We start from the raw sequence: 14,049 nt of genomic DNA on the forward strand, positions 1-14,049 counted from the left end.
TTCATTCTTTATTTCAAAACTTAATCTAATGAAACCAGAACTTATCTATGACTGATTCTCTTTTCAGGCAAAGAACATTTTCAATTACAAAACTAGGACAACCCTGGCACATGCTGAGGCCACCTGCACGTTAAGTAGCTGCACTCCGTTTCTGTCCAGGTGTGATATGACACTGTCATCACTCATCTCATCCAAAAGAAGAGTACAACTCCTGATGGCGTCGGGCGCTCGATAAGGGATTGGCCTGCTTTTGAGTGATGCTCGTCACTTCTCGTGGACTGTGTCGAGAGTTGGAGGTCTGTCCCCCGCCGCCGTATGAAGATGGATGGCTCACACTGAATGTGTCTTGGCATGACAGAGAGGAAGAGAAAGTGCGGTATGCGCCGTAAGCATATCTCCAGTCCCACAGTCCCACCACTCAGCCATGCTCCTCTCGACCTTGGCCTGCTCAATTAACAGGGGACGCAGGTGACAGGCTTTATAATGGACGGATGTGTTTTACAGTAAGTAGTTAATGGCCACAGAAGTTACTATATGAGGAGAGACTGGACTGCAGAAATCTGCTCAAAGACTGCAAATTCCAATGAGGCAAACACATATTGTGGGTTTATGGTCTGGTTATGAATCACAGAGCTGCTGTGAAACTGTATCATCATGTACTGTGTGTGAGTAATCTTATATTTGAGGTTAACTTCATTACTTAAGTTGTGACATGCTTTGTATGACCTTTATGAGATGATAGGTAAAGTCATTGGGAAACACCTTATATTTGCTACTCACATAGAAAGCTGTTCAGACCTACAGTATATGGTGTATTTTTACCAGTTGTAACAATGTTGGGAAAGCTGGTATTGTTTTCACCTTGTGAGTCTGTGTGTGTGTGTCATCGTCGTAAAATGTGATCCAGGTGACACCCATTGTAGCGGGAACTACCACAGGCACAGTTTTGAGTATCTAGCTAAGTGTTTGTCTTGTTGTCTGTGGGCAGATTGTGTCAACACAATAATGTCCTAACTGTACAAGACGCAGTCAAAACACTTTACAGGTGTGTAGCTGAGGTCAAAATGAAAGCCAAGTTTGTAGATGGGCGTGGTCCGAGCAAGGGATCCAAAAGTGAGGGAGGTAACCTAATTTTGACCACACTTGCATTACAGGCAAGATGGAACATGGTCCTTATACCATCAGTTTTGGACCTGCCCCTCAGTGGCTAAACTGTGGGATAAGATATTTACATGTCTCTGTGATACACATAACAAAATATCAAACTCTCTCCATGTATTGCTTTTTTTGGAGTCTTGCCAGTGAGCTCACCACTGTCTGGATCCCAGCATGGGGCAGTGGCCCGAGCTACACTTACTGCAAGGAGGGTTATTCTGCTAAACTGGAGATCCCCTGACACTCCATTATTGACACTGGGTTAGAGACCTATTGATGCCTTTGAGTTTAGAGAAGATCAGATATTCACTTAAGGGCAAAGCAGACCTGTTCTCAAGGATCTGGGACCCCTACAAAGCTTATTTAGCTAATGCTGCATTTTAACTCCTTGTGACTTTATTTTTTTTGTCTCTCTCCTCTTTTAAATTCATTTATTATTGTTTTTGTTTTCCTCTGTATTTTATTTTGTCCGCTTGCAAGCCATGTTTTAGCTTGCTGTATAATTAATTCCGCTTAACTTCTAGCCTGTACTTACACCTTTATTGTTTTGTTCTTGAATGTCTGATCTATGGACCTGTGTTATGGTCTGTAAAAACTACAAAACCCAATAAAAACAATTTACAGAGGTGGGCTTGTTAAGAGGTAGGTAAGGGGACACTGACCTGCACTTAACATCCTTGGCTGACATTTGCTTTAAGTCGCAGGTCAATGTATTTTATATGTGGTGATCCAACTGCAAGATTGTCACCTGTAATATATAAGAATCATGAAGGACTGTCATATTGATGGCTAAGGAGATTTAAAAATAAACAAACAAAAAAATCCCATAAAGCACAATGTGGTTTAGACTCACAGTCGAGCACAAGAGAGACATTAGTGCCCATTGTTTCTCCTATATAATTACTATTTCCATATAAGTTAAAGGCTATTATGAGACAGCAGGCTCAGCTTGTCTATAAAGAGACTGTCCCGTACCTGGGGGGAACATCAGGTTGAAACAGCATTGTTGGCAATCGGCCTCACAGAAGTGCTTTTAATCAACGGGGCAAACCAGTATCAGCTCTGGGGGGCGCTGTTTCAAAGCTGATCATGACCTCTGACTCCATGGTGGCAACGTGAGAGAGAAGAATTTCCTGCAGATGAATTAAACGTAGAGTATTATTAGAAAGTGTTCAAATGATACTTTGTGGAAATAACAGCATTAGATGTTGTTGTTGTTTTTTTTAACACAAGACACGAGCGCAAGTTCTGTGAGAACAGAGAACTAGGCTGTTGATATGTTGGCAATCAGCTATTAATTTGGGGCTATAACAGAGGATACAATCTACAGAGATTAAAAAACACAGAGCACAATGTGGTTTAGACTCACAATTGAACACCAGAGACACATTAGAGTCCACTGTTCCTCCTATATAATTACTATTTCCATATAAGTTAAAGGCTATTATGAGACAGCGGGCTCAGCTTGTCTATAAAGAGACTGTCCCTCTCCTAGGGGTGCCACCAGGTTAACCCTTTTAAACCTGCGCAAAGCAGAAGAAGAAATTACCCCCCAAAAATAGAAAAGAAATTAGCAAAAAGGGAAAATTAAAAATAAGAAAATTAATTTAAAAAATAAAGCAAGTTTAAAAACAAAGAAATGACCTGGTAAGAGTGCTTGAAATTCTAATAATTCTGTAACATAATTTTAAAATGTAATAATAATAATCATTTTAAATAGTGTTCTTTTTTCCTTTTTTTTTTTAAATAATTATCTAAATCTATTTACCTTTTTTGCAGTTTTACCAATTTTACCAAGTTGCTTATTGCCTTTTTTCCCATAGCGTTGAAAGAAATTTGCTGTGGGTTTGAAGGTTAAATACTTGCAAAAGGTGTCTGAAAGCAGCACAAGAAAAGATGATGTTGCTTCAGGTTTCAAAGGGTTAAAACAGCCTTGCAGAATTGCCTTTCATCAATGGGGCAAACCATTATCAGCTCTAGGGAGCGCTGTTTCAAAGCTGATCATGACCTCCATGGTGGCAACATGAGAGAATTTCCTACAAATGTTAATCGATTATTATGAGGTAATTTGAATATTTGAGCGATACTTTATATAAAATAACAGCAGTGGTTTATGATTTTTTAAATACAAGATAGAGCACAAGTTCTTTGGGAATAGAAAACTAATATAAGTATTAATACTTTAGCAATCAGCTATTCATTTTGGGCTATAACCCAGAAGACAATCACTACAGTGGCTGTGAGTTACTCTGCAGTGGCTGACTGACTTTACATTGAACTTGTAGCAGTGACAGACACAATAGCTTCTCTGTAATATTTCTATAACATAATGTTCTAGTAATTTTATTAGTGTGGAGTCTATTTAGGCTTCTCTCCATGCATCTGGGGATATAACTTCAGAATAGTGACTGCTACCGACAGGGAGACCTCAGCCCCGCAGCTACAGCAGATCAGCCTAACCAGCCTATGAGACGTGCCTCTCCAGACGCACGGTGGTGGCCAGCGCATTACACAGGCGGCGATGTGGAGGTCAGTCGCTCATCAGTGCAACGCGCCGAGCAGTTTCCCCCCTTAAACCCCGTCTCTGCTCCCTTTGCCCTCCTGTCCTCCACACACAAGGCATTTCGCAGCGCACTCCGTCGGCGCATCCCGCAAGTCACGTCTCGCTGTGTGGTTCCATTTTTTGTCTAGGGGTGGCAGGTGTCCCGGTGCGTCGTCGTCCGAGCACCGGACAAGTGATGCTCTGAGCTGCACTGTTGCTCCCCTGTCGCCTCACATGTCTGCAGCAAAACCAACCTGGAGATGGTCCCATGCTCAACTCACGTCCAGAGGTAGGTGTCCACACAGCACAGCAGCCGTGTAGGGGTGCATGCAGAGGAGGGGGGGGGGGGTACTTTCCATTCAGCGCATGTTTGTCCCATTTGGTCAGATAAGGGGCTCAGAGCACAATGTCCTCTGCGGGGAGCTCAGCACTGCGGCTCCCTCGCACTAGTTTTTGAATATTTCATTTCATTTAATATTTCATCAGCCCTAAAGGGACGCTCCGATATGCTGAGGTGACCTTATCATACAGTGTGAGAATGACATTCATGACAGGGTTTCCCCTAGCGGACTAAATGTTGCCACAATGACTTGAAGTTTGTCTGTTTAACCCTTAAATGCATCTCAGCTCATTCTCCTTTAAGGTATTGCAATGAGAGGAGCTGACAGTCAGTTTTAAAGGAGAGTAAAGCAGAGACATACATATTGAATTGTAATGGGGAACTCAAATGCCATTAAAAACTTACTTTAAGACAGTCTTACTCCTATAGGATGGGGCTAGTACAGGAGTATAAGATGCACACGATTTATTTTTATATGTATGTGTTTCATGAGGCAGCACTTTGTTTTTATGTGAGACAAAACAGTAGTAACTCATGGAGTCTCACGTCCTGAAGAGGGCAGCCTGAGGGATTCCATTTACAGTACACAATGCCAGCAAACTATAAATCAAAAGCCTCCAATTTTATGCTCTTAATGGGAAAGCCCATCATGCCATTCATCACACATGCAGTGCAGACGCTGCTCCGCTGGGACGAGTGTCTGATGGAAATATAGAAATTAAATAATTGATAGATGACAGCTGAAGGAAGAGGAGGGAAGCAGAAGGGAGAACTGAGTGTGTAAAAATAGTTATGAAAGTCATTTTCCCTCCTGCTGGCCAATCAAGTTGATTTCTAATCAAGTCAATGACACTTTTTTTATTTTCAATATCTAAGAATATCCTGCAACAATCTTTCCGTTCATTATTAGATGCTGTGTGGCTTCATGTCTCAGAGGCTCTATTACTTTTTCCTCCCTCTCACTGTCCCTCCTTCCCTCACTCTGCTGATGGTGTCATGTTTTCCTGCCTCCCCTCACAGGTTAGACTCTCCGTCAACAGAGGGTCACAGCCACAAACACATCACCCACCCTCCTCCTCCTCCTCCTCCTCCTGCCTGGCGAGAGTCGTCCGTCTGCCTGCATTCATCTGAACAGCAGTGAGGACAGACGGGAAACTTACACTGTAGTGGAACTGCCTGTGTGTGTGTGTCAGCGCTTCAGTGCCTTTAGTGTTCCCCCAAGCCCTCCACTCTGTGTGTGTGCAATGATGTGTGGTAGAGTCAAGGTGGAAAGCTAAGAGGAAGACAGGACCCGATCAAGTCAGCAAAAGTGAGCCCGGCTGCTGCGTATGTGTGTGTGTCAGTCCAGCACGTGAGACTGTGTGTGTGTGTATGTGTGTGTGTGTGTGTGAGGGGCTAGTGTTGACCAGGCTATGAGTGCGTCTCAGAGGGAGAGGCCGGCGTTGGATGCTGAGTTGAGCTAAGGGAGCAGAAGAGGAGAATCTGTAAGAGGAGCAGCCATGGGGCTCGGACAGTCCAGCAAGGCTCCGGTCACCGAGGACACAGACGAGGGTGAGTGAGAAAACGTCCAGCATTCTTATCTGACTTTTCTCTCTTTTTTGTTTCCCTACTTTTGTGAGCTCAGATCTAGTGAGGATGAGCAGGGACGATGGGTATAACAAGTTGTGAGCAGGACTCACTGCTGTTGACTGCTGTGTCCCAGGGTGTCCATCTTTTCTGCAGCCGTATAAATGTGTTAAGCTATTTCCTATTAGCTAACAAAATTAAGTGCACTTAGAGTAAATGGATCTGACTGATGTAATGCTGATTCAGTCTGCCACTGGTCTAGAAAAAAGAGGGAATGCCACTTGATGTAGTCACAGTTTGACCACAGAATGGTGTACTTACACGGAGACACACATAGTAGACATAAACAGTTCTTAAAGATATTTATGGAACTCTTCTGGACATTTTTCTCTACTGTTAGCTTTGCTGGTGAAGTCTTTATATTTATTATTATTACAAATGGCCTGAATCATGCCAGGTTATTATCTTAAATTCTTTAGTCATCAAGGTCAGCATCAAAAGCAGCTATAACTTTGATTGGCAAAGCTCTTAGTTTGAATTTATTTCCCTTTTTCTTTGTGACCCGAGTAGATAATACAATGTGAATTTATTGATCTGAGGCAGACTCTGAAATTAATTCCACTTTGGCTGTACCCCAAGAGCTTCAAATAAGTCACATGAGTCAGTGATTTAGTCAGGAGTGAGGTGGCTTTCCCAGGTGTTTCCTTACCGTAGAGGATTTTTGTCTCTGTGTGGCTGCTATCCATGATGATCTGATACTTTTCCTTTTATTAAGTTGTAAACTGTAATATCGTTTTTCAGTTTAACCCATGTGACAGGTTCGTATTCCAATAATTACCATTAGAATATTTCTTTCTTTGTTTGCTGAGTGTTTCATTATTCTGTGACAAACCAATTTTTTCTACCCAGCTGTGTCAAATGACAGCATTGCATCTTGATGAAATCCATATCTGTGGCTTTCTCTTTTTCACTGGAGGCAACCAGTCTCCCCCCTCTATCAAAGAGAAAATCATTATTCACGGTTAACCTGGCTGCTTAGTCATTTGGCGTGCTGTTCTGGAAATGTCACTCATAACAGAGCGTCTCTGAACTCTGAGTTAATGCAACAGTGCACCTTCCTGACTTCTCTCTCACAAAACAGCGTGGGCGATTTCACCAAGGGCAGGAGAATAATAAACACAGAGACGCACCGTTTTGAATTAGAAAAAGAAAAAAAAGAGGCCCGCTCACTGGAAACAAAGTAATTCCTCTCAGTGATGAAACTGGCGTCTGACACGGGCAGGGTTCTCCCTCTGAGGTCGTGGGAAGGCGGGTCACTGCGCGTCGAGTATATGTCGTGTGCTCCCTCACTCTGAGTAGCAATAAAGATGCAAATTAACTTTTCACTTTACACTTCAGGAACGTTAAAGGTCGCCTCAAGGTAACGTTGGCCGCAGAGGTGGAAATCTATGTTTGTTTGTTAATTCAATGGCAAATACTAATAAATGCTGACATTTGGAAAATAAATGCTGGATGTACACAAATGCTCTGAGGTTAGCTAATGCTCATTTTAAACTTCAGCTCAAAAACTTTGAATATAATTGATAGTAGTAAGCTATAAATCAAAGTTTACTCATTTATAAAAATAGCTGAGCTCCAACCATCTGGCCAAGTTTGCAGAAATGTGCCACTTTTCTACAAACAACCTAATTAATATTAGTATTGAAACACATTTATACACAGATGAGAGATTTTGACTCACCTGATCATTAAATGATGCTCTTGTGGCAGTTATAGCTACATGTTAATTTGTGACATTTTTATAAACCTTGCTTTTTATTTTTGTGGTCTATATTGTAAATGCGACCTGTCCAGGGTGTACGCCGCCTCTCGCCCAATGTCAGCTGGGATAGGCTCCAGCCCCCCCGCGACCCTCAAGAGGATGAAGCGGTTAGAAGATGAATGAATGAATGAAGATATTGTAAATGCATATTAAAAAAAGCAAATTAACCCATACCTACAAAACAACCTATACATAAATATTTCACATTAAAGTCAGCAGTCAAAAAGTTGTCCAAAAGGAGACAATATAATACTATTCTTGTAATTAAATTTCATTTTCTCCAAGAAAATAGACAGAATTTATTTGCAGAATAAATGACAGAGTCCTTTCGTTGCTGGAGTCAGGTCACACTCAACCCATATAGTTGATTTACAGAAAGGTGTGTGCGTGAAGGTGAACTCTGTCAAGACATGTTTATCTCCCCTGAGAGTGATGTGTGTGCCACATGTGCTCCCTGATGTGCCACGTACCTTTCCATCTTGTGCAACCAGGAGGCTCTGGTTAATGGACGGACCCTGTTTACTGCTGATCATGCTTTATTCACAATGCGGTGGCACATGGACCCATGGGTTCTGTTTCAGTTGTCAGAGCAACAGCGCGAGCGCTGATGTTCCAACGTTGGTGGGTCTTTAAGTGATTTACAGGCTTCTATGTGAGAGGCGGAGAGGGAGGGGGAGACAGAGGGGGACAGTGCGTCCACAGTGAGACAGGCTGATGTTGAAATTGACATTTGTGTTTTCTGAATAGAAACACTTAAACTACAGGAGAAAAAAAACAGAAAAAGTTTTCTTTGTCATATACAACAAAGAATAAGACACATCTTGAGTGTAAGCTGGTTAAACTCAGTTTAGTTCCCACCCGCTTTCTGTAATCACTTCCCATATACGATACCATTCCTGTTGTGATACAACTAAACCCTTCATTTATATATTTGTCGATTTCTGTACAACTGAATGACTAATAACAAGTGATCTGAGGGTCAAGCCTCATAAATGCTACCTGTTAACCAGGCAGAGACGTTGGTGCATTGAGTGAGACGTCAATCAAAGTCACATTTTATGACTGCGGAAAAAAAACCCCACAGCAATGAGCCACAGTGTCGCACTGGCTGAGATGCTCCTTCATTATGACCATGATAATGTCTGACACTGTACCCACTTTAAGATTTCTGTGAGGGAGGGGGATTCAGTTTTCACTTTTCCGCCTAAATCTAACATCACTTTAAGTCCAGGCTGATGCGTAGCCATACCAACATACTTATTGTGCCAAAGTTTTAGGAGTGGAGCGGAGCAAAGTAAAAACAAACTACAATGTCATATACATTGAGAAGACATGTTGATTTAAGAACAGCTTCAAGAGCCACATCGATTTTATCTATCACACATGCCATTATTGTTATATCCTTGTTGGTTACAGTGCACTGCTGGACAATGCTTGGCCACACCTTGACAATGGCATTCGTCTCGTCCGTGACACTGTTTGGCTAATGGAGTCCTCATGTTCATTGTTTGTTTTGTTTGTTAACCGAGAAACCGCTGTTCATGTCACAATGTCAGACGAATCAGTTAACCTGAACTCGGTAGGATGGGTGGATTCAAAGCCCAAGACAAGACAAACACTAGTTTGTATTGATTCAGTCCTACATACACTATTCTGCTGCCAGAGTACTCACAAAGGCACCAAATGTGTATTAATCCACTGCTGAAAATAGTCCCAAACATAAGAACAATTTGCTGTAAACTCCTGTTTGAGTTACATTTATTAAAGACGACAGTGCCTCGTGTTTTTGATAAGTAACTGAAGCTTTTTTAAAAATAAGATGATATATTTGTGCCCCATTTTTAGAGATGTATGTCTTCAGTAGGAATCAATGTGCTTGGGCTGAGTGCAACAGACAAGGCAGGGAAGTCAGAACGTGTTTCGAAACAGACAAACACATCGGTTTCATCTTTTCATGGGATATGTTCACAATAAGAAAATATACTGAATAGCGCCAGCCTTATGCTTCAAAATCAAACTGTCTTCTTTACTTTACTGCGACACACACTGTGAGCTCCTGTCACAATATTCCAAGCACTCATTTTTTTCTTGTCCGCATGAAAACTTGCAGCTGGTGTTCTCAGGTTTTCCACTGCAGACATTACAAGGCGTCAAAAGCACTGGCGTAAGCTTAAATTAAAAGTTACAGGTCTGAGTAAATTTTGTCTGCCCAAAATGTACGAGCTGTGAGAGCATAAAGACAACCACCTATGTGTCTGTTTTTGAGTAAATGAGAGGGGCAAAAAATGAGAGCATTTATCAAACTTTGTTGGGTTAGTGCGGACATACTCTTGGACAGAGATGCACAGAACTTCTCACAGACAGAGGCAGAGAGGTACAGACATACAGTACCGCGCAGTCATACAGAGGGCACGAGAGACTGTGTGCGCCTCAAACTGAACAAGCGTGATGACTTCAATCCAAACTGATTAGCATGTGTCAGTCAAATCCAAATTGACTAGCAGATGAGTTCCTCGGTCAGACGGTTTCCTCAGTTAGCTTAAGCCACGAAAAAGGCTGTCAATGTGTCAATTCCACTCATGTGCCGATTTCAATCATTACACGCTCTGTTACTCATGTGCCCGTCATTTAAGCAAGCACATTAAACCATTCAGGGTTCTGCTGGTAAAATATGACAGTCTCCATCTCACCCCCCTCCCACTCTCTCTGTGTCTGCCTCCCTTTCTCTCTCTGTCTCTGCGATCACAGAGCTCTGCCCTCTCATCCACGACCACAGCTGTCTCTCTGAAAAAACCCATCAGAGTAGAATCTCCAAGTAGCTCAGCAGGAAAATAACCACGCTGATCTGGAGTGTCTGTGTGTATGTTAGGTATATAGGATCTGTAAGTCCATACATGTGTGTGTGTGCGTTATAAAGCAGGCATCATATGGTCCTTTTCAGAGTAGGTTGTGTAAACACTCCAACACAGATAGTGTGAGAGGAGGAAGTGCCAGTGATACGTGACTAACAGAGCATAACATTAACTGTCACATCCAATAGATCTAGTGACTGCAGGGGGAATCAGTGTGCGCGCGCGCGTGCGTGCGTGTGTGTGTACGTTGTGCTGTTGCAGGAGAAGCAGGTAATGCTGGTGTCTGATTCCCGCGTGTATTTTTGGGAATGATTGTGAACGTGTACAAGTGTGTGCATCTGTGTGTGTGTGTGGTCAGGTGAGAGCAGAGAGTGGGCAGCAGCTGCTCCGTCCTCGGGGAAACGGCAGAGAGGGCAAACCTCCTGTCCTGGTTGTCATGGCAGCCAGAAACAAACAGCCCAATCCGCTTCCAATTGGCGATAAATGCCGCTGATAGATGGAGGAGAGCGAGATAGGGAGCTCTGGTTAAGGTTGTGTGTGTTTGCAAGCTCATGTTCAATAAGTGTGCAGACGAGAGAATGTTTCAAAGACTGAGAGGATATTGAGCTGCCGAAAACAGAGAGATACAAATCTGTCTTTTATTCAGTGGGAAAACATGCAGTGCTCATAAAAGACGTCTTTGTGTTGAGGCTTATTTTAATTCTCTGCTATATAAAGTCAGTGACCTGTGGTTGCCCTGGAGACCTCCATCTGCTTCAGCTTGACTGTCTGCATTGTTCAAATGAGCTGAAAGCAAACCTCACCGTGAACCTACAGTAACAAATCCTCCTTTTCACGTATGTCTATAGTGCTCATTCCATTCCCTTATACCCAGTATCTCATTTATTTTTCTCATTACATTTGCGCAAAGCTGTTGGATAAACTCGTCACTGACTTACTTTCACACACATTAGTTTCATATATGTATCTAGTGCTATATTTTATATTTCATGTATGTAATTTATCTTTATTACAATGTGCTTTTATTGCTAAGCCGACCTGTTCTTTCATCCAATACATTTCATTGTACTGATGACCCCGTGATAACCTATGAAATGACACCGTACTGACACTTAATATTTATCTATTTCCATTTCTAGTGTTCTAATGACCTAGTTTCATTTCAAAGTGTCATTTTAGCCGGTGTATACAGTTACCCAACTTGTGTAAACACAACTTTTTAAATGCTTAAACTACAGCAAATATGTGCATCTAGTATTGATCTTGTAAAGCTTTATCAACTTGTTTAAAAAGTGGGGTAGAAAGTACACTGTAATTTTCAGAAAAAACATTTTGGATATCAGGTCAGAACTTGTCCATCTTCAGTCTGATATTGGGTTGACTTTAAATGATTCCTGAGGAGAGGGGGATTTGATTTTCCCTAACCACCTAACTTTATCCTAAGTCCACACTGATGTGTCACCATGCCAACATACCTGTTTTACCGAGCCTTTAATAGTCAAGCAAAGTGAAGTAAGACAAACTACGATGTTGGGCGATATTGCGAAAATGTGTTGATTTAGAACAGCCTGGATAGCAGTGTCTATCTTGTCTATAGCGTTCGCCATTGTTGTTATTAATCCTTATTGGTTCCAGCACACCACTTGACAAGAACTTCACAATGACATTAGTTATGCCCGTGGCATTGATTGGCTAATTGAGTCAGCCCGTGAAGCTCACTGGTTGTTTTTTTCTTTCAACCCCTGCAGCCACATCACTTTTCGTGTGCTGCTTTCAGATGCCTTTTGCAAGTATTTGAACCTTTGAACCTTGAGAAGATTGATGCGTTTTCTTTAAAAAACATAGGTAAAAAGGGGACGAGCGACTTGGTTAAAAATGTCCCACAAATTGCAATTTCTTTTCACGATTTAGAAAAAAAAAACTAGGGAAAAAAGAGAAGAGCTAGGGAAAAACTATATTTCTAATATTATTATTATTACATTTTAAAATTATGTGACAGAATTATCATAATTTTTAAGGATCACTTTTTTAAGGTAATTTCCTTGTTTGTTTGTTTTTTGTCCAGTTGTCTCTCCACTGAAGCCATTTGCGTCCCCTGGGCAAATTCTAATGTCACATTCACCTATTGCCCGCCCCATTATTAGCTGCCATAAAACTCTATCCTGATGGCTATGTCTCTACCCTGGAAATCCAGAGTTCTCACGAGAGCACAATTTGAATTTGCTCAGCGAGTCACTCTGGCAATCAGTAATGATGCTCATTACCCATGCCCTTGTAGTCAAGCTCCACCAATTACATCAGTGTATCTGATATAGGCGGGCCAGAGGCGAGCTAAACAGATGACGGCAGCGCTGCAACAACGAAGTCTGGAATCAGTCAGTAAACATTGCAAGATGGCTACGGATGAACAGCACCTTTGGCTGCTACAATGAACGAGTTAGACTTGACTTTTTGTCTAAAAGAGGAACAGAAGACGGCACTCGAATCTTTCCTTTGAAAGAAGGATGTTTTTGCTGTTTTGCCGACCGGATACGGCAAGAGTCTAATGTACCAGTTGGTACCAGTTGCTCCGCTGGTAGCGCTCTGGATAAGTCACCCCGTGTATTGTTCTGATTGGTCGTAGTGTTATTCAATTGCATGCAGTGATATTTACAAATGCATGCTTGGTGCCGCCATTTGCATTACTCATAGCCAGACCCTAAATCTTTCTAGATTTGAGTCTGGATTTCCAGGCCACTATGCCTCCACCGTGGAAGTCCTTTGCTACCAAGATATTTTATGTATCGTAAAGGCAGTACCAGAAAAGCTTTCGTGGAAATTTTCTGTTATTTCTCAGCCTGTTTGGTTCAGCCTGTTCACACTATTGATCAGCTCCCGCTACTGCAAATCCCTCACCAAGTGTAGCTGACCCACGGATGACCCTGACCCTTGCACTTAGACCTGACTGGATGACAGTGTCATGTCAGGTTGGAGGAATTAATTTAACCACAGATTTCTTTTTTTCACATATTTTCTAACAGGGACATTATTATGCTGTTCAATTTCAAACAAATGCTCGCCTATTTGTCATGGTAAAACAGTCAAATTTTCATTGAGTGTGTTGTTCCCCCCTTTGTCAATAGGTGCTGTAGCACCCCCAGCACTCACTTCCCCGTCCCCGTGGTTTCATGTCATTATGCCAGATGAATCAGGCAACTTGAACTCAGTGGAGTGGGCAGATTTAAAGGTCTGGACCCTGGCTACTGTTTTGTATAGATTAACAGAGATTTCTACTCTTCTGTCTTACAGTGAATTTCGACCACTTCCAGATCCTGAGGGCAATAGGAAAAGGAAGCTTCGGAAAAGTAAGTCCATGTTTGTGTAAAGTTCACCCATGTTATTCAGATATTAAGTTGGTTCAGCTTTATGATACTGTATATGATTTTATTTAATATAAAAAGAGGGACTAGATTAGTATCTCATGCAAAACAAAAATAAAATGACAAACAAATAATGCAAACAGGTCAGAGCTAAAGACATAGAAAGGACATTCTAACACAACAAAACTACTGGCACTGACACCAACACATACTCCAGGAGGACATTAGTGTTGCTCAGGAGTCCGCATATCCAGTAAGTTAAAACACAAACTTTATACGTACAACAGATCCAATAATAAAAGGCCATTCATAAGAGACGCACTTAAAAACAATACCAATAAAACTGGCAATACATATGAAAGAAAACTTTAATGATTTTCAAATGTAGCCACGATCACAGGATGCATCCAAAT

At 41.8% G+C, this 14,049-nt stretch overlaps 1 protein-coding gene and 1 long non-coding RNA gene across 2 annotated transcripts in view; one reads left to right on the forward strand and one right to left on the reverse strand.

Moving 5' to 3' along the window:
• Positions 1 to 3,589: 3,589 nt before the first annotated feature.
• Positions 3,590 to 14,049, forward strand: part of stk32a (serine/threonine kinase 32A) — a 91,953-nt gene continuing 81,493 nt past the window's right edge. Inside the window, exons 1-3 of the mRNA XM_049591746.1 lie at positions 3,590 to 3,986; positions 5,058 to 5,588; positions 13,566 to 13,621. Of these exons, the coding sequence (XP_049447703.1) occupies positions 5,537 to 5,588; positions 13,566 to 13,621 (108 nt within the window). The 5' untranslated portion in view covers positions 3,590 to 3,986; positions 5,058 to 5,536. The remainder of the gene's footprint in view (positions 3,987 to 5,057; positions 5,589 to 13,565; positions 13,622 to 14,049) is intronic.
• Positions 7,927 to 14,049, reverse strand: part of LOC125898095 (uncharacterized) — a 90,882-nt gene continuing 84,759 nt past the window's right edge. Inside the window, exon 3 of the long non-coding RNA XR_007450580.1 lies at positions 7,927 to 8,073. This is a non-coding gene — a long non-coding RNA (uncharacterized LOC125898095). The remainder of the gene's footprint in view (positions 8,074 to 14,049) is intronic.

This window comes from Epinephelus fuscoguttatus, linkage group LG12, assembly GCF_011397635.1.
Source record: "Epinephelus fuscoguttatus linkage group LG12, E.fuscoguttatus.final_Chr_v1".
Lineage (NCBI taxonomy): Eukaryota > Metazoa > Chordata > Actinopteri > Perciformes > Serranidae > Epinephelus > Epinephelus fuscoguttatus.